General features: G+C 37.2%; 1 protein-coding gene across 11 annotated transcripts in view; it reads right to left on the minus strand.

Moving 5' to 3' along the window:
• The window catches only part of MECOM (MDS1 and EVI1 complex locus), a 294,031-nt gene that overhangs the window by 16,759 nt on the left and 256,635 nt on the right, over positions 1-20,637 (minus strand). For 6 of the 11 annotated variants that reach the window (XM_057545828.1, XM_057545824.1, XM_057545825.1 and 3 more), the window contains exons 6-10: positions 20,277-20,433; positions 14,581-15,937; positions 12,090-12,177; positions 6,457-6,483; positions 194-360 (exon numbers count right to left, since the gene is read on the minus strand). In XM_057545828.1, coding sequence (XP_057401811.1) covers positions 194-360; positions 6,457-6,483; positions 12,090-12,177; positions 14,581-15,937; positions 20,277-20,433 — 1,796 coding nt within the window. The remainder of the gene's footprint in view (positions 1-193; positions 361-6,456; positions 6,484-12,089; positions 12,178-14,580; positions 15,938-20,276; positions 20,434-20,637) is intronic. The other 5 variants (XM_057545829.1, XM_028162682.2, XM_007197543.3 and 2 more) reach the window with 5 other exon arrangements.

Consider the following 20,637-nt stretch of genomic DNA (forward strand, 5'->3'; position numbering starts at 1 on the left):
TTTCATTTAATAATAATTTTTTAAACCACTATTTTTACATCTCACTAAATAAAGAGTACTTTGAAGTGCTTGAGATCTATCATGGTTGCTATTAATCATCCAATCAAGAATAATTTCCAAAACAAACAGCAGGACCTTTTGAAATCAGAGGGGAGATTTTTGGAAAGCAGGCCATGATTAACTTTGCAGTTACCTGCAGGTATAGCGTTCCTTTCCTTTCCGCAGGAGGTTCTCTGGCAGGGCGTTGGGAGGAGCTCTGAAGTTGAACATGGAGGGAACCGACTGTAGAAGTTCACTGGCCTCAGGTTTCAGGGCACTGAAGCTCTCCAGCTTCTCCGCCATGTTTTCAATAGCTGACATCTGAAAGGCAAAAGCACAAGACCATGAAGGATGGGGCAGACATCCTTCCTTCTGTAATCATCTCTAGCAAACCAAGAACTGATTAATAAGAGGGAAGCATCAAATCTGCTGAATGCAAGGGGCTGTAGAAAGAGATTGTAGTGTCCCAATATTAAACAAATGAGAGAATTCATTGATTTTAAAGATAACAAAGGTTGAATCAAGCTTACAAAGTGCCAAGTGAACTTTTCCATAAGCCCTTAGTTAGACCATTTTGTAATAATTTGATATACAATTGAGCAATGAAATACATGAGAGAGAATAAAACCGTTAGATTTTTTATTAAATTAAGAGACAGCACTAGTATCATGCTATCAACATTCACCAGGCCCACCTGTGAATGACTGCAGGAAGGAAGAAATTAACACATCCCTTCCAGAGGCTGACTGGAACCAGGAAATGTTTGACTTTACTCCCTCCCTTTTTAGTATAAAAGACGCTTGAATCTAACTCTGGCAAGATGGTTCTTTGGGACACAAGTCCACCATCTTCTCGGTCTGTGAGATTTCCGAATAATCAGTAAAAAAATAGTAAACTGGAAATTATAGCAAGAGATCCTGTATGCCTTGTCTAGGTAATAAAAACCATAGGAAGTAGGGAGTCCCATGAAAAGAACTCACAGCATGAAAAACATCAGGTGTTCCAAAGTTATAGCTTTAGCCAAATGTATGTAATGCAGAAAGAAAAAATTAAATGTGTAAGCAGTGCTTTATGTTAAATTAATATCTGGATATACTAGATTTTCAAGTGGGATTATGTATAAAGAATTTTGGTGAAATATTCATTTGTCCTGGACAAAGATTAAGTTGAAATGACAGTTCATGATATATTATCATAACTTCACATAACCTGGCATGGGCATTGTAAGTATAACCAAACTCTTAGAGCAGTATTCTTGAAGAAAAACTATGCTGCCTGGTTCTTCCCCTCAAATAACCTAATTTATTTTGCTTATAATCTTCAAGTTTTTGTCTACCTGCACACATATTCGACAGAGTCATAAACAGAGGGTGGCATTTACTTTCAAAGGCAGCTTGATCCTCACTGTCTATAGTTAGACAGACTCACCTTTCCTTCAACCCTCCCAAAATGTTGTTTCTCCCATGCTCACATTTTATTTGGAAGCTGCTTACTACTGAATTTTTAAGAAGAAAAAGCAAACTCTCAGGCCATCTTGTAAAATCAACTCACCCATTGTTTATTTGGTTCTCAGGGCACTATGCCACTGGAGAACTCACAAAGCTGTTTAAAAGGTGTTTGCATTGTGTACGCACTTTGTATGTTTCTCAAAAGGCTGGGGCGGTAGACCAGAAGACTCCATGCAAGGATTAAAAATGTTAACAACTATGCATTCAAGCAACTGATCAACCCAAGAAAAAGATTCTTTCGCTGATAAGATGGTAAGACAGAGTTGGAGGTCTAATTTATTATGAGCTCAGGTTAAAAATAAAAGGCAACACTTCATACTCAAAAAGAAAATTAACAAAATGTATACTCCGCCGACACACAGCTGGACAGAATACCACTGACTTCTTAAACTGGAGCAAAATCTTAACCGAATGGCCTAAACATGATTCTCTTCTTACAAAGGGAATATTGTATGCTTGATTCTTCAAATGACTATTCATGTTGTAGTTAGCTTTCTTTCTTTTCCCTTTATCCTGGAGCCTGCCCTCTCATTTCATGCCCGGACTCCTAATGCTAGCTACAAATTGCAATGTACAGGGTACCACTGCCAATTTGCCAAATGTCTTTCATCAAACACGGTGCAAAAAAAATCTCAGAGGAAAGTCAAGATACATTTACTTGTCAGACGACAAATGTGAACGCACTGGGAGGCGGCAGGGGCTATAAGCTCAGGGGTTTGATTCATAATCACTCAGCTGCTAAAACATTCTCCACAGATGCAAGCGGACAGCACATTTGTCACTATGAAGGATTTTGACACATACTGATCACAGGGCAGAGATATAAAATGATGTTGCTGCTCATAGAGGTTGGAGGAAACTCTGTCCCCGCTGAATATGGTCATTACCCCCCTCTAACCAGAGCATTAGCATTTTTCATATTACTTTGGATTTTATTTATTAAAAATCAATCCAGAAATATTTTATGATACTATTTTATTTGCATTTATTCCTTCTAATTGTTCCTTGCAGAAAATCATTTTGATATTCCACCCTCCATGGAATAAATTGTCTGAGTGAAAAATGACCTCTGGCCTTCAAGCTGATTAGCAGTAACAAGCAGGGGTAAGGGGCATGATCGCATATATTTTTTGGGAAAAATAGTAAGTGCATGGGTGATGATTATAAATGTTTTATTTATGTACATTTAATATTTGAGTAAAGTTTCATTATCTAGTGGTTTTAAATCATTTGAGTGTCCGCCCTGCTGACACACTCAGATTCCTGGGGCAATACATCTTGTAGAAACACTTTCCTTTTATATGGAAAATAGCTTACTCATGACTATCATTATTCTCGGCTTTCATCTCCAGCATATATAAACTACAAGTCCTTCAAGTTATTTAAGAGCAATTGGCTGTTGAGAAATGTGTCTTGCTTTAGTAGCTGCTAATAGCTCCTTTTAAAGGAAGATCACTGTGATTACTTTACCTCAAACTGTTTCAATTTGGGAAAAGCATTAAGAAATAACAAAATATAGTATGGACTTGATGACTTAATAACAACATTCTTAAAGATAATAAGAAAAAGAATAGGGGTTACCCAAGTGCCTCTCTTATAAACCACCCCCCACCTTTGGCTTGGGGTGTCAAATGAAAAGAGGATTAAGTCAGAGTGGGGAAGAGGGAGAGAAGAAAGGTGGGAAGTGAGCTGAGGGTAGCTATTAACACCACACATGCAGACACACACCCCCTCTCCACTTTCTTTCCAGCTAGCAACCACCAGAACAACATAAAAGCCATCACTGAATCCTTCCTCTCATCTTCCAAAGATTTGCTCTCATAGCACTTGACATCAGCTGAAAAGAGTAAGTTTCTCCATTAGGACAGATAGAAGTGACTTAGATTGACATATAGACACTACTATGTATAAAATAGATTAATAAGAACCTACTGTATAGCACAGGGAACTCTACTCAATACTCTGTAATGACCTATATGGGAAAAGAATCTGAAAAAGAGTGGATATATGTATATGTATAACTGATTCACTTTGCTGTACACCTGAAACTAATACAGCATTATAAATCAACTAGACTCCAATAAAAATTAATTTTTATAAAAAGTGACTTAGACGTCTGCTAGTTGGGGTAGTTTAGGCATTCTGTGACCAACAATCAGCCCTGGTCCATATCTTGGATTAGGGTGTCGGATTAAGATGAGTTTTATCTAATGTATGGGTCCAAACCTCAACATTCTCTAGCTATCTGGGCTGACTCATGTGATACTCCTCTTGGAATAACATGCATTTTGTAGAAGTGGTAAGTTTTGACATTCATTTTAAAGTCTGACTTGGTATTTTAAAAATCAAGATGAATTGGGATAAATGAAACAGAATCTAGCTAGATATACTTTTCAACTGTGAAGAAACCAATGAAGGGGGAACAATGTGTACTACAATGAAGAGGACATTTGCTGAGAATGGGGGAAAAAAGGAGGAAAAAGTCACATCATATATTTTAAAAACGTATTGCCCTCTGTCCTATTAATGTCATAGGCTAATCTCCGATCAGTAAATGACAGTTTTTTTCCTATGGAACAGTAATTTTTATTTACATATATTATAGTTGTTGATGGTATCTGCAGCCAGATGTCTGGAAAAGGAAGTCATTTCACCCCCTTCCAGTCCCCAAAGGGCTATTAACTTTATACTGACGCAAACTAATATTTAGACACAATTCCCTAGCTCCTACCAAAAAATGTAGCTATCTCTCTCGTCAAATAAAGTTAGTATTTGTAAAAACATTTCAGCAGGCAAGATATCATCAACTGGGTCTGAAGCACTTAGCTTAACATTTTTTATCTGGCAGCCAATAATTGATGACATAAAGAAGTTTCTCATTAAAACTATTAAAGTGACAATCTGATTATACAAAATGATATGTCCAATGGCACCATGAATTATGTGACCTAATGTTTCACAAATTAGATTACACATGGCTTTATCATAAAATAACTAACTTTTCATAAATAACTTATGATGGGAAAGTTTGTAGATTTGGTAGTTTTCTATATTTATTCACTTGATAATCTAGAGAAATCTTAAAATCATGGCCATTTGGGGGAGAAATACATATTCATATTTTATGGTTGTCTCATTCCATATATCACATTCTGCAGTCGTGCTTATAAAATTATAGGGTTTTGTAACCACTAAAAATTATAAACTTTAATATTTTACTACTTTCCACTAATATCTATATTTTATAGTACAAATATAAATTATTGCTTTCAAAAACCTATGATTCAAAGAATGGGAGTGTTTCCAAAGCATTGCAATGGCAGTTGCTATACCATTGCACTGTCAGGAAAGGGTGTCTAACTTAAAATCTGAACTGGCTTTGTAAGTTGGTAGAAGCACTGGCCATTTGTGTGGGAGACAGCACCTTATGCTTGAAGCACCTAACAGCAAAGCTACTAGCAAGTAATACTCTACATTAGAAATAATGAGGACAATGACGTACGATATTCTGGACAGACCTTTGCCAGGAGAGGCAGACAAGAAACACTGAAAATATAAGCCAGGATAATGAAACAACAACGCTGTCTACTGCACAACTTTGCCTAATAAGGAAGTTTCTGTCTCTCTACTCTTATACTTTTGAAATAAATGAACTTAATCCTTAAAAGTTGATAGGATGAGAAAAATCACAATTCATCACATATTCCACAGAAGAAACAAAATAGAAGAACTTCTGGTAAAGGAAAACTAACATCAGATAGAGGAAATAGGTAACTGCCAAAGTGCTCTAACTTAAAATAATTTATATATAATTATATGGTGACTAAAGGAAAATTTAACTACATTCCGAGATTCTACCCATACTTCAGAATCAGTATAATTTTGAGTGAAGAGGAGAATGAAGGAGTAAAAGCACATACACTTAGAGGAGATTTTGTAATATATGTTATTTACATATACTTCCATTGACTCAAGGTTTATTTGGTAGTGAAAACTAAATAAATAGTATTCTTTGTATCTTGAATAAAAAATAAAGTTTTCCCCTACTGATGTCAACTTACAACTGACTATATCTGGAAACATTAATTGAAGGTTGAGGGGGAGGGATAAATTGGGAGATTGGGATTGATATATACACACTACTATATATAAAATAGATAACTAATAAGAACCTACTGTACAGCACAGGGAACTCTACTCAATATTCTGTAATGGCCTATATGGGAAAATAATCTTTAAAAAGCATGGATATATGTATATGTATAACTGATTCACTTTGCTGTACACTTGAAACTAACACAACATTGTAAATCAACTATACTCCAATAAAAATTTTAAAAACTTAAAAAAAAAAAAAGAAACTTGAGGAAATGGACCCAATGCTAAAGGATACATTCACTAGTTAGATAAAGATTTTTAAACATTTAGTCTTATGACTCCACATAGCCAGAACCAAGTTCTGCCCCGGGTTATATGAATGTGAATTCCAATGTCATCTTGTGTCTACACATAAGTTCAGGTTTTATCCTTTTGAAGGCTTATCATAAGCATCTTTAACATGCTGGTCAGGCTCCCCCAAATAATGGTTGTTTCCACTTAGTGACCCATCTCGAAATCCCTTTTAACAACATGCTCCCAAGTGCCCAGAAAGAGTTCTACATCAAGGTATAATTACATGGAATGGGTCAGATTTAGAGAATAAACTTCTTTCTGTAAACAATTTATAGCACACTAAATGCCCAATTATAACTGAAAGCATTCTGCAGCTTGACAAAGCTGGAAATCTATCTGCTAAAGCCATATCATTTTATGGAAAGGGCTCAGAATTCTTTGTCTGTATGGCAATTTATAAGTTGTTTTCCTTTTAATTCCACATTATTTTAGTCAAAAATATAAGTAGGAAACTTACCCAAGTTCTCTGATCAGGCAGTTGGAACTGGGAGCAAAATTGAAACAAAAAACAAAAAATTACTTCTGTATCAGTATCTTTATTGCAATCTATCCTTTGAGAAATTAACATTTATACTATGTAATTTTTGCTTATCATGTAACTATATCTTGAGTAAAAGCTTTGGAAATGAAAATTAATAATTTTATAACACTGCTCAGTTTCCTCTATTTACCTAAATTAAATTTTAGAATCATGGTTATAAACCAGAATGTGCTTTTTTCCAAGAAAGCTAAACACTACTTACTATCAAATCTTAAATAGCAAAGTAGATACTTCCTTTTTATTTGTTTCTACTCACTGCAAAACAAGATTCCTAAACTTTACTTTAATAACTAAAAATTAAGCAATTTCCTGCAAAAAAGATACAGTCTCTTGCATTTTTACAATGTTAGTAACGAAGAAAATAAGATATTTACTCAAATGTGAATCACTGAGTAACAAAAAGGTAATGTCCTTGGAAATAAACTGCTTGACTTCTACTAGGATGGGACTGAGGCCATCAGTAGCCCAAACACTGAAGGATATTAATGAAAAGAACTACAAATGTCGAGTTATTTATGACAATTTATGACAAGAATCAATGGAGAAAACTTCAGTGAGTTAGAAGCTGTATCAGAAAACACAAATGTTACATCTTTAAAAATATCATTTTGGTTGCTTAAAGGGGATATATCTTGCTTTCTTAGATTATGGTATCTTTAATAAGGAAGATGCACAGTTTTTAATGATGAAAGGTTTATCACAGAAGAAATCTAACACAAGAAAAACTTGTTGAAAGCAAGAAAGATGAAAGGCAAAAGACTTAAGTGATTTTCACACCCATATATAAATGATAACTTGGGAAAAGACCTTAGTCTTTTTCCCAGTTCCTTGGGATACAGTAGCAAGTAGACATTTTAAAGGAAGAAAATTCAAAAAACGAATGCATAAAGGACAGAAATGGAAGTAAAATAGAGTCTCTGTTGCAGATCAACACAAAGCCAAACATCTGAAAATGAAATATATAAATAACCAAAAATAATATTTAAAGTATAAGAAAATCAAACAAAGGAATAATAGCCAGTTTTATAATAGTATAATTGCCAAGTGATATCTATGGCAATTCAAATGAGCTATCAAAGTGAATGCAAAGTACCCAAAATGCAAAGTACCCAATGAAATGGACATTCCAAAGATCACATGGCAATATCATTTCCTCCCTCTCACCTCCTGTGGCTGCCATCTTCTTTTCAAAATTATAATCTGAGACTCCACAAGTAATTTTCAACCACATATTCAGGAAGAACCTCTATAGTGTTTATTTCACCCTTATATTAAACTAACTTATTTATAAGAGAAAAATAGAAAGCTAAATAGTCCTCCAGTGGCCCGACAGAGCAAACATACTTCTTTAAGAACTGAACTGAGAGGAATTTAGATCCTAAGAATGATAAAACCAGCATTTACCTTTTGATTTTGATGTATGTGTTCCTATACGTTTTATTTTTGACAAGGATTTGAAAAATATACATTATTCCAAAAGGCAGTAAGATGGCCTAATAATCTTTCAATAACATTTAATAAATATCCACTGAGGTGTTCGACTTTCATTGATTAGGCACTGTGCACTGGGGAAGGAGGAGGGCAGAATACAAAGACATACAAAAAATTGTAAAATCAGGCTTGCCCAGAGAATACCACTGCCAAGCATTTACATATCTATCTATTTATAGGTTTTCCCTGAAGCATTAAGAACATGTGGTCTCCTCTTTATTATTATAATAACACTGAGAAGTAGATAGGGTAGGTATTATTCTCATTCTGAAGATGAAGATACAGAAGGCCCAGAGGGACCATGTGATTTGCTCCGATAGACTTTAAATGAAAAATGAAGCAGCGAATGGTCTTAACCAAGCACTTATCTAGCTACAAAATCATGGCAAGCCCTGGGAGCAGAGGCAAGTCCTTTCATTTTGGTTTCTTGCTCTGTGCCACCCTGATTGCTGCCCAACAAGGCAGCACCAAGAACACAGTAAGCATCTTTCCAAGGACTTCTAGATACTTGGTATAGCCCCACCAAAGAGACTGGGTTCAGGGGATGGCAGGAGGGTATTTTACTGACACCCCTTTATATTCAAAATGGAATACTTCTGCAACCAATAATAATAAGAGCTTTTCCTCATCTAGGTCCTTCCATATGCCAAGCACAATGCTAAACACATTATGTACGTGATCACTAATCCTTGCAGCTCCCCTAGTAAGGCTGGAGGGGTGTTCCCATTACACTGATAGAGAAGGCTCGGAGATGAATTACATTGCTCAAAACCGAAGCATTTGTGTGAATAAGTAGGAAAGCCAGTTCTAAAGCAGTTATTTCTGGCCCCAAATCCTGGGCAGTTTCTCTTTGTTTTCATTTGTTTGTTTGTAGGAAAGTAGATCTTGAGGCTAGGACAGAACTGATAGAGGACTAGAAAGAACAAAAACGTTCTGCTGAAACTTCAGAACATTTGAGGCAGATTTTCTGAAAGAACAGACTGGTCTGAACGGTTGGTGAAAACTGAGTGCCCCGAGCTTCTCTCAGGCTACGCTTTTTATGCCACCTGTATCCCACTGATATACAGCCCTTACACATGAAAATAGCCACCGTGGTTATCAAAATAATGAAATATTTCTGTAGTCGTTGGTAAATAGCCTCTACCCCAACTACCCTGAATGTCCTCCTGCAGCCCTGGCCTCCTCCCAAAAGACCCTTCAGACAGCCCACCGGCCAGCAACTAAAGCATGAACAGTTGGTGCAGCAAGGGCTTCCAGGACCCGGCTCCAGAATGGCAGGAGTCCATTCTGATTGATCGGTATTCATTACATATGATGTGTTAAATATCTGAGCATCACTGTTAGGTCCTGTTCTTATAGCAACACGCAGCAGTGTACAGCCCCCTATACCAAGACGCGACATTCTGGTGTGGGAAGAAAACTCTCTGCCACTGTGACTCCCACAGGCATATTTTCAACGGTCTGAGTGGGTGATTGCTGTACTCCAAACACTGTACATGCGCCTCATCTTTTGTGGTCCTTCATTAACTTTGGAAATCTTAAAACATAGCAGATTTTCTTATATTAATATTATTTGATTAAAAACATGTATATACTATATTTTTTATTCATATTTTTAACATCTTTATTGGAGTATAATTCTTTACAATGGTGTGTTAGTTTCTGCTGTATAACAAAGTGAATCAGCTATACATAAACATATATCCCTATATCTCCTCTCTCCTGCGTCTCCCTCCCACCCTCCTATCCCAACCCTCTAGGTGGTCACAAAGCACCGAGCTGATCTCCCTGTGCTATGGGGCTGCTTCCCACTAGCTATCTATTTTACATTTGGTAGTGTATATATGTCCATGACACTCTCTCACTTCGTCCAGCTTACCCTTCCCCCTCCCCGTGCCCTCAAGTCCATTCTCTACCTCTGTGTCTTTATTCCTGTCCTGCCCCTATGTTCTTCAGAACCATTTTTTTTTATTCTATATATATATGTGTTAGCATACAGTATTTGTTTTTCTCTTTCTGACTTACTTCACTCTGTATGACAGACTCTAGGTCCATCCACCTCACTACAAATAACTCAATTTCGTTTCCTTTTATGGCTGAGTAATATTCCATTGTGTATATGTGCCACATCTTCTTTATCCATTCATCTGTCGATGGACACAGGTTGCTTACACGTCCTGGCTATTGTAAATAGAGCTGCAATGAACATTGTGCTACATGACTCTTTTTGAATTATGGTTTTCTCAGGGTATATGCCCAGTAGTAGGATTGCTGGGTCATATGGTAGTTCTATTTTTAGTTTTTTAAGGAACCTCCATACATGTATATACTATATTTACAACAGCTGCATGCACATGTAAAGATATTGATAGACAAAACTGCCCATCTTCTGAACCAGTAAATTTACCTTAGCTAGCTAGAAATCTGAATTTCAGAGAAGATAGGGACCTTACACCCAACTCCCTCATCTGACAGGTAAGGAATCTAAGAGCCAGTAGACTGAGTCACTCAAAGACACTGAATCCCAGTGGCTTTTTTTTTCCCTCCCTTATACCATGTACCCACAGCACTTAATTTTGAAATGATTAATTACTAGATTTTAAAGATAATTAGAATATGAAAACCACTTGATTTATTGTGATTAAATGTAGATAACTATAATATCCTTATAAGCATTTAGTTAGGAAGTTATCAAGAGAGACATACTTTTGTGTAATATCTGACACAAAACGCACATTATGTTCAGTTTTATTAGCCCATGAGGCTGGCAAGTGCAATTTAGGTCAACCTAAATATGGAAAATAAGTACCCGATAAACATTTACTATTTTAAAACTTGCTTCTTTTCCATAAAATAATTTAATAAATTATATCATTCCTTAGTCCTCCTACACAAAATAAATACTAACTGGAATATTTCTAACCCCTTTAATACTAAATCATATATTCTTTCAGTTTAAAATAGAGAGAATTTTTGAGCAATGATGGATTTCTCCAGCTAACCCAGAATATGGTATTTCAGCTCTCATACTTTGTTGTCCAGAATTTAGGAAAGTACTTTAAAAAATGAAGAAAGAAGAGGTGGTGGCAGGGGGGGTGAACGGTGGGGGGAAAAGTCGTATTCCATGATTTAATTTAATTAGCTCATAATGTTCTATAAGACAGCTTGCACAGAATTCCACCAATTTTATTAGAGGAGCGTAATTTTTGGTTTGAATATATTGAAACAGAACAAATCAGTTAACTCTGTTTTCAAGCATTTTCATAAAAATTTTGCTTACTATCTATAGAGACCAAAGCTTATATCCTTAATAATAAGTAAACAAAAAATAAAATATCATTAAGAAACCAGACTCAAGATGTTTATATATTTCTTCTTTCAATACAATTCCCCACATTTTTATTGATACGTAAGTCAGCTTTTTAAAAAATGACCAAGTATTTAGGGACATAAAGATGAACCAGTGAGATAACGTTGCTTTGTATTTTCCTTGCAGTGAGAAATATTTTGATAAATGGACACAACTCCATCCAGCAAATAGCTCTGTGTATTGTGGTGAATTCTTGTGCAATTACAGAATTTTGCTGGAATGCCCAGTGGTCTCTAGATAAATTCCTTCACCCTCTGTGGTAACAACTTGTCAGGTAGACTCATTTCCTGTTTTTATCTAAGCACTGAAAGAACATGAACGACCTTCATGAGTTTGGGACAAGTCACACTACGATCCATTTCTTACTATCACAAATTTTTAAACATGAAAGGCAACTTCAATATTTAATTTCTTAACTGAATTCTGCTCACTCTAAAGTACTCTTTGGCTCAGTAAGTAGTTAATAGAGAATAATTTAACAGCAAAACCATGTTGTTTTTTCACATAAATTAACTACTTTTTCTTTAAAGAGTTTGGGTTTTAATTCTGCTAGAATTTCCTGTGTTCTTCCACACCAGCGTCATAGGAAATCCTAGTGTTCTCAAGATTTCTTTCATTTCACTGCACCTGCTTTTCAGGATCAACAAGTTAGTTTACAAGCTTGAAGTCTCAAATTCAAAATACTTACTTGCGGGTGAAATAAGAATCCTGGAGAAGGTCTCAAGTATTTCTCTTTTAAAGCTTCAAGTGGGTCAGTTAGTTTTCTTTTCTCTACTCTGAAAGGTTAAAATTAGATTTTGGAGATGAATCAGTCTCATATATCAATCCCTGCATACTCGCTGACATTTAAACGGCTAACAATAAAGCAAATGGTAGGTTACTGGGGAGCACACTAATAAAAATATAAAGACATCTGTTCAGTTCTTGAAGAATACTCCTGGCATTTCTAGACGCTCAGAGAAAGAAGGTCCTTTTTATAATGGAAAAATCCTACTGAATGACTAGTAATAATAATAATGAGGAAATTTAAAAAATGAAGTCATGAAATCAGAGGCTTTGGTCACAAATTTGTACCTTTCCATTTTAAATGCAGACAAAAAGTCTTGGTGATTTCAAAAGCATAAGAACAGGGCTCATTTTAAAAATTAAAGTCATTTTCTGTCAAGAAGGTGCTTCCTCAAATCGTCATCATATTTCTTCTACATTTGTGAATGTCAGCAAGAGAGTTTCTAAGCATACTACACACCCTGCTAGCCGCTCTCAGGCACAGGCATCTTCTTGTGGATCCTGCTGCTGATAAACAGAGTAGGTGAAAGGGGGGTGGTAGGGAGAGGATGAGGAGCTTTTTGAAGACAGGGAGAGACATTATCAAACTTATCAATATAGCCCTTCTGCTCTAGAAATGTTTGTCATTCTATTTTCTATTAAGCATATAGGAAATGACATCGTGGTCTGAATTAATTTCCTTCACCAACTGTTGGTGATTTCCTTTTAAAAACTGTTAAATAAGTATATTTTAAAATAGAATCAAAACGAATAAAAACAGCTCCCACTTCTTGAAATTGTACGTATGCTATGTTTTACATTCTATTTCACTTATTGAAGTAGGTGCTCTTATACCCATTTTATGGATTAAAAAAAGTTTAAGACATGGGAAAGCTGAGATTTCAACCCAGGTCTTACACTAAAACTGGTAAGTTTAGGTCTTTCATGAGTTTGGTAAAATGGCATGTCTAAAGCCTCAATTGACACTGACCTACCAGAGAGAAGATTGAGATTAGAGTTAGAAGAAGGGAGGTTAGGAGGTGATGGAGAAGAGTGGAATAGGTGTATTAAGGAACTGGAAGCCCATTGCCATTGGGAGGGTCTAAGAAGGAGAGTGTGAGAACTTATCTTCACAAAGGGCTGAGACATATCGCTGAGTTGGAAATACAACCTTACTGGCCATGTGTAACATACAAGCTACACACAAAATATGGAAGATTTGTTTTTCCTTCTTTTTCTTTCTCTGCCACAGAAATGAAAATATAATAATTGTTTAAAAAAAAAAACAGTGCCCAAGCATGGTAATGATGGCTCTGAGACATTTTTGTACTGTCCTTTTCTATGCCTCTTGTCATGTTCAAGTAACATACTGGCAATGTTTCTTGGTTAATGCACTTCAGTGCATTAAAATAAAGGTAGAAAAAGAGTTTGAAGGGAAAAGAGTTTGCAGCTGTGGTACCTATTAAGTCATAGGCACTCAAAAAAAATATTGTTGAATGAAGGAATTGAACAAAATTGTCTCTTGATAAAAAAAAAAGAATCAGGCAAAAATATCAAATTCTCCCAGCTTAAATAAGTCCAATAAAAAATTATCCACATTTTCCATTAACTCTTGACAATGTTCACGATTTGAATGAGAAAGTAAATGTGAAAATTTGTGGTAATATTTAAAATACATCACAAATTAATTATTGTTATTCATACAGTTTGAAGAAGACTAGTTTTTAAAAGCTAAATCTTTCTGAATGGTCAAGTGTTACAGAGTACCGTCTAAGAGGCTTTTTATTAGCATATATTCTCCCCCCAAAAATTTTGGATGCATCAGAGGAAACTGGATAATGAAGGCATTAAACAGAGATGTGTTTTTGAAGCCGACCACTCACATTATATACAAAGCATTTTTGTGATTAATATTTCAGTTACATGGGGCTCCTAAGAGATTTATTTAGAAACAGAATAGGACCAGTACTTATTAAGGATGTGTTGGTAGGTTAACAAAGAGTAAACTCTTGCTATGTCCCATCTCATTCCAAATAACCTGACCCATTTAAGTACCCGCACATATTTGCATTAATCCTTCAGGAGCCTCATTCTTCCGTCACTTGACAACTTGCTTTAAATATGGCTTTCCCATATTTTCCACTTAAAAAAAAATGTGTTTAAAAATAAATTTATTGTCAAGGGAAAGAACTCTGTGGGCCTATTCCAAAACCCCAAATTCGGAGACATCCAAAAATAAGTCCAAACCTAATGAGTTGACTTTCCGAATAAAAAATGAACTCACCAGATCAAACAACTTTACTTTCTGCTTTATAAGAATAATAAAAAAGGTTTGTTAAAAGCCATAACTTGATAGTGTGAAAACTACCTTTCATTCTTCTGTCCACGTTTAGCGGTCTCCCATCCACCCTTACCTGTAAATAGGGTCCATGAAGAAAGGAGTGGGTCTAGCATGCTGTAAGGAACCATCAGATGCTGGTCTTGGTTCACCGTTGCCTCCTTTCTTTTCCCCAAACACGTGGTTTTTACGAGGCTCTGTCAGCTTGGTCCCACTGGCTCTACTCCTACTGCCCATACTTAGATCCAGGGGCTGGTCTTGGCTTGTGGCCGGCGTCACTGGAGGCTTGGCGGGTACTGGGGTCAAGGGCTTCTCGTCCTTGCGTTTAGTGGTGAGATCAAAGGGAGACTCAGAGCTGCCCTTCTGCAGTTTCTTTACTTCACTTGGTGACTGGGGTTCCATTTTCAAAGGTAACGATCTCAAGTCTCTATCAGGAAATGGGTACATTGATTGAGAGAATGCTGGAAAAAACGGGAGGGGAAACATGGAAGGGTAAGGTAAAGCTCCAACTTTTTTGTCTTGCAGCCCCACCAGTCCTGCTGAACCAAAGTATTTCTCAGCAATAGAAGCAATTGCCTTTATAGAATCATTCACAGCTCCTGATACCGCAGTCTGCTCCTCTAAAGATGGTGAGAAAATGGAATGATTGCTGTATTCTTTCTTATTATGGATTGAAGCCAGATTCGGAAGAGGGCTTACTTTGTCTTTGAACATTTTACCATTTTCTTTAAATTTCTCTTTATCACTTTCAATGTCACTTTCCAGATCAGAGCCCGAGGTGGTTTCCAGGTCACTGCCACTTGGCGTACTGACATCATCAAGGTCACTACTCTCTGACTGGTCACTGATTTTCTCAAGGGGCCTCTCTTCAGAGGACCTCTCGGGCTGGAGCTCCACTGGCTTATTTTCCCCTACAGGTGGGTGTTTAGATAGTGCCTTCAAAATATCCTGTGTAGCTGGCAGTATCTGAGGATGTGTCATGAGGGGACTTTGACTTTTGTTTGTCTGTTCAGTACTTGACAGTCCTTTAACAGGAGAGCTAGCAGGTATCAAAGGAGGCCTGTGGTACAAGCCGGAAGGAAACAGACCAGGGAAGCTAAAAGAAAATCCAGGAGCTGTTGGAAAGGTAAGACCAGCAGGATGCCTATTGGCGCCAAAATAGTCAGCAAGGCCCGGGTTGGCATGACTCATATTAACCATGGACGTTTTATCCATAGCTGGGGTTCCAGGAAGTGAAATGCCTTGGCCAAAAAATCCACCTGCCGCAAAATGGTTCTTGCCCTCACAAAACCTCCTGTGTTTATTTAAGGAAGACGTAGTGCTGAACATTTGTCCACAGTCTTTGCACTTGATTTGGGTTCTGCAATCAGCATGCATGCGCTTATGACGACAAAGGTTTGAAAACTGAGTATAGGATTTATGGCAGACCTCACCTGTGTGCAAACAACAAAAAAGAATCTCAGGCTTTATGGCAATTGCTTCTGAATTTAGCAAGTATCACAATTGGTTTACCCCAAATTTCAATTAGGAAGCCAGGAAAAGACGTTGGAGGCACCAAAGTGGGTGCTCCAAACACAGAAAACCCCGTTTCACTAGATTCCAAAGCAAGGCATCCAACCTGACAAATGTCTTGAGACAGCACAAATATTTCATATATATATAAATATTCTGTCATCCCCATTGCATAATATTTTGTATCATATTTGTGTATTTAAATATTTATTAAAAAGTCAAATTCCAGCATGCATTGATTTCCCACCCAATTACTACACTAACAGAATCTTTACGATTAAATTCTTAAGATGTACTAAACATTAAACAGAACAGGAACCCCTTTACAATTTTAGACCATTTAAAGAATTCTATATTGTAGGCATCAACACAAAATAAAACAGCCTTTCGCTCGATCAGAAACTTCACCTTTATTCCCTCTCCCCTTGGGGAAAAAGCCTGTGACTGCTCTACCATTATTTAATTTGTATTATATCATATGCTCTCATCATTCACACATCAAAGCCACACAACAATGCACATTGTGTATTCTGAGACATTTTTAACAATCATTTTCATGATTTGAGAAAGACTGACATAATTTACAATGGCGCTATTTTAAGCCTGCAAAGGAAACTAAATTGAATGTAGCCCATCCTGCATTGCTGGTTCCCATGAACTATGATCACGTCCTCTGACTTCCCCTCACACCAGTGGTTGTGCTAACCTTCCTGCATTTATGAAACCCCGTCCTTGGGAAACATGTCCACTTGTTGTCATATCTTCACGGGTTATCTCCGGGCTTGACTTCTATGTGGTACAGCCAACTACAGTAAGCAGGGGAGAGTGCGCTGAATACCATAATCCAGTAAGAACACAGCAGTGGGTGCAGCTGGGAAATAACTCTCGTCCCCGAGAATTTGCCAGAAAAGTAAAACATCTTCTTCCTCATATATGTGTGAATAGATCTAAGTACATTTTAAGATGGAACTCCGTAACCCTTAATAATTCCTTTGCTAGGTAGGAATCTTACTCAATTCACGGCCTGGCAGGATTATAGTTTCCATTTCCCAAGCATCACACCTTTTACGTTACTTTAATAAAGATGAGTCCCCTTTATGTGTGAGCTTACTTTCATGCTTCCGTGCACGTTTAATACATGCAGAAACATGATATGCCTTGTTGGTAATTGTTGAAACCAATTTGTATAAGAAATTAAATTGAAGACAAAATGCAACATTTATTTCTTTCATGTGACAACTGCCTTTAAGCTCCTAAGTCAAAACAATAACAATTTAAAAAGAAAATTCAAAGAAGATTTTATAGACCTTCAGTCATACAAAACTCATCCAGAACTTGGATTACCCCACACACAACCAAACAGGAAGTACCAAGTGATTCTATGTCTATTTCCTTTACTACTAACAATTAAAATGCATTGCTACACATATCAATGTGCTTAGTAATATTAAAGGAGCTTTCAACTGTGGAATGATTTATGACATTGTAGAGACTATAACATGCATTTTAATGGGAAGAGAAGATGTGAGTGATTTCTTTTCAAGTTATTCTACTGGAATATTGACCAGAGTCTGCTTTAAAAATATATACTAGTTAACCATATACAATAAATACACATACTGTTTAAATTCTTTGATACACTAATTAAAACCATATGAAGTAGAGGGTAGAAACATGAGACTTTCGCTAGTTACACTAATTCAGCTATGAGCAATAACAAGAAATAGTAAATAAAATATTGATGGAATTATAAATGTGCACTCATTAAGAAAGTGACACCTCTCCTCTGGGCATTAAAAGGCGTTGAGAAAAGATCTCGATGGGTATTCAAACAAGGTATAAGTTTTTGAAAGGTTAGCAATGTTTTACCAAAGAAATGTTGCTCTCTACACTCCTTTCTAATAGCTGGATAGATTTAAGAAAATCAAGAGTAACAGAGGTGCATCTGACTTTCCTGGTTGTAGGCTCTGTTACACCAACGAATGGTGTTTGTATCAGGTCTCAAGAACACAGAATCCGGGATGTCTCCTTAGGCAGAGGCTTTGTTTTTCTCACTTGAAGATCTGGCCTGGCTCACCACAAACCACCAGGCCTCCAGGTAAGTGGCTCAATTGATGCTGCAGTCTATACTCTACTGTAATCTTCTCAGTAATAAGGAATTAGGCAGCAGTTAACATTGCATTTTTCTACTTATTAAACAAATTAAGAGGTATTTTGAATATATTCAGCCTATTAGAGCATGTGGTTTCTATTTGGGAAGGCTGGAGGTTTCTGTAAAGGCAGTGAGTAATTGCCTTAGCACTGATGACTCTGGGCTCAAGCTTGGTGGCACACTGTAATAAGAGACAGTTGCCATAAACACACCAGGGGGGGGGGGCGTAAATCGTGGTGTGTGGCCTTCTGGTGAGAAACAGATATCAACTCTAGGTGAACCTCCTCCACTCCAAAGTCTCCACACCAACTCCTCTTTTGTTCTGAAATTACACGGCTATTATTCACAATTACCCCATGGTCCTCTGTCAGATTTTATATTTGAAGAATGCCATCTGCTATTTAAATTTACCAATAATTACTGAAAATACATTCATGGGAAATAGTCTGCACAATCTGATTGGAAAGGGACACCCTATAGTGCTTTAAAGCAAAACACTTGATTTCAACACAATTAAAATTCCAGATCCCAGAATTTTAGATGATAGGAATGTCTATTTTCTGACTTTTACTTTAAATAATAAAGAAAGCATTCAATGGGTGATCGTAATTCACTGTGCTCAATTTCTCCTTATTTTCCACCAAAACATGAGAAATTTATCAAAATTTATTTCTGAAAAATCAGAAATAAATGAACTATGGATGTCTGTAGCACTTGCAAGTACAATTTAGGGCATTACGACCTAGAGTCAGGAATGTCTTTTTGAGACAAGAAGTCTAAAATTTCCATTGTATACTTTATTTCCCATGACTTTCAACAGAGCTTCCTCAAGGGAGACTAGAGAGCACCCTTTTGTTTCTCTGTTAGTCCTCTTTACTCCACCAGGGAACAGAAGAACATATGAGCAAAACAGGATGCTAGGGTAAGCTGGAAAGCGAAAGAAAAGCTCTCTTGGTGCTTGGAAACACAAAAGAGGGCTGTGTAAAGGCGAAAAGGAGGAGCGTTAGTCTCTGGCATCTCCATGTTGGCACTGAAAATAAGGTTTTTTTTCCATCGGGTCCTGTAGTAGTGTCTCATATACCTACTACAAACCATCGAATATTTGTCAGAGAAACTGTTTTGCAAGGGTTCCCAAGTCAGAGGTTTTGCCAACTCCTGAGTATGTTTCATCCAGTTCTGTGCTTATCTGGATCCAAAATCTGTCTTAAATTTTGTAACACAGCTCAGTGAGTCACTATGTTTATATGCCCAGCCGAGCAATAGATGAAAAGAAGTCCAGAGTCGTTGCCCAGATGGACTGAGAACAACTGATTTTCCATATGAAACATTTCAGCACAGTACAGAGAAGAGGGGTGGGTGGACAAGAGAAGCAAATGAGGGCTAAGCTGTACTTGTACTAAAGCGCTCTGTACAAGGATATTCTAAGTAGGTGGTCAGATTGGATGTCCCCTGGAAATACACTGCCCGTAAATCTGCTTCAGTGCAGTGGGTTATAGAAGCAGCCTGTCCAGCATCAAAGTGAAAATGTTCTGCTTTTCAAGTAACTGAGAACTACCGATCTGCAACCTGTGATCGGCAACAAAGGGTAGATTAAAGGGCATTTTATCCCACCCCCAACATACACACACACACACACACACACACACACACACACACATATACACACACAGAGTCCTAATAAGCCTCCTTGCCAGGTAGGGTTCTTCTAGCTCTTTCTGATCCAGAACAGGTTTTTCTCACTTCACCTTGTTTAGTGGTATCTGCGATTTGCTGTTTTACAAAGCCACACACATTTTCAGGGTGAGACAAATCTCGTTGTCTCTATTAAATCCCACAACCTGGGGAGGCTTCCTTTACATTACTTAACGACTTCTCTACCTGTTATTGATTCCATCTAAAAGAAAACACCCCAGGCATCACAGACAAAACACCATAGATCTGGTTATAAAAGATTTTCTTGTAATAGAAAATAGCCCAACTGGATGAGACCATGAGTCGCTAATTCAGAGGCCCCCCCTCATGGCCATGCGTGGCCCACCCTCCTGATCATAGTGCCTTTTGGATAAGAGACAGACGCAGGAAGGAGGGCTGGAGTGTGAAAAACTTACAGATAAAGGGCTTCACACTGCTGTGGATGTGCTTGTGTTGTTTGAGGCCCGACGAAGTGGCAAACGTTTTGCCACACTCCGGGCACGCGTGGGCCCGGGCACCAACATGCTGAGAGCGGATGTGCCGCTGAAGGTTGCTAGGGTCCGTGAACACCTGCTAGGAAATGAGTACTGATTAATCAAGAAACTTAACTCTAGGACACAAGAAAGAAGACCAGGAATAACTCAAGAAGGAATTTTGTGTATGTGTTTTGTTTTTATTTGTTTACCCAAAGACCGAAAGAAAGTCGTATTTCCAAAGTGTCAGCCTCTCTAGGGTCAGGACTTACAAATTATTCAGTTTTGTACACTTAGCACAAAG

Source organism: Balaenoptera acutorostrata, chromosome 4, assembly GCF_949987535.1.
Source record: "Balaenoptera acutorostrata chromosome 4, mBalAcu1.1, whole genome shotgun sequence".
Taxonomy (NCBI): Eukaryota; Metazoa; Chordata; class Mammalia; order Artiodactyla; family Balaenopteridae; genus Balaenoptera; species Balaenoptera acutorostrata.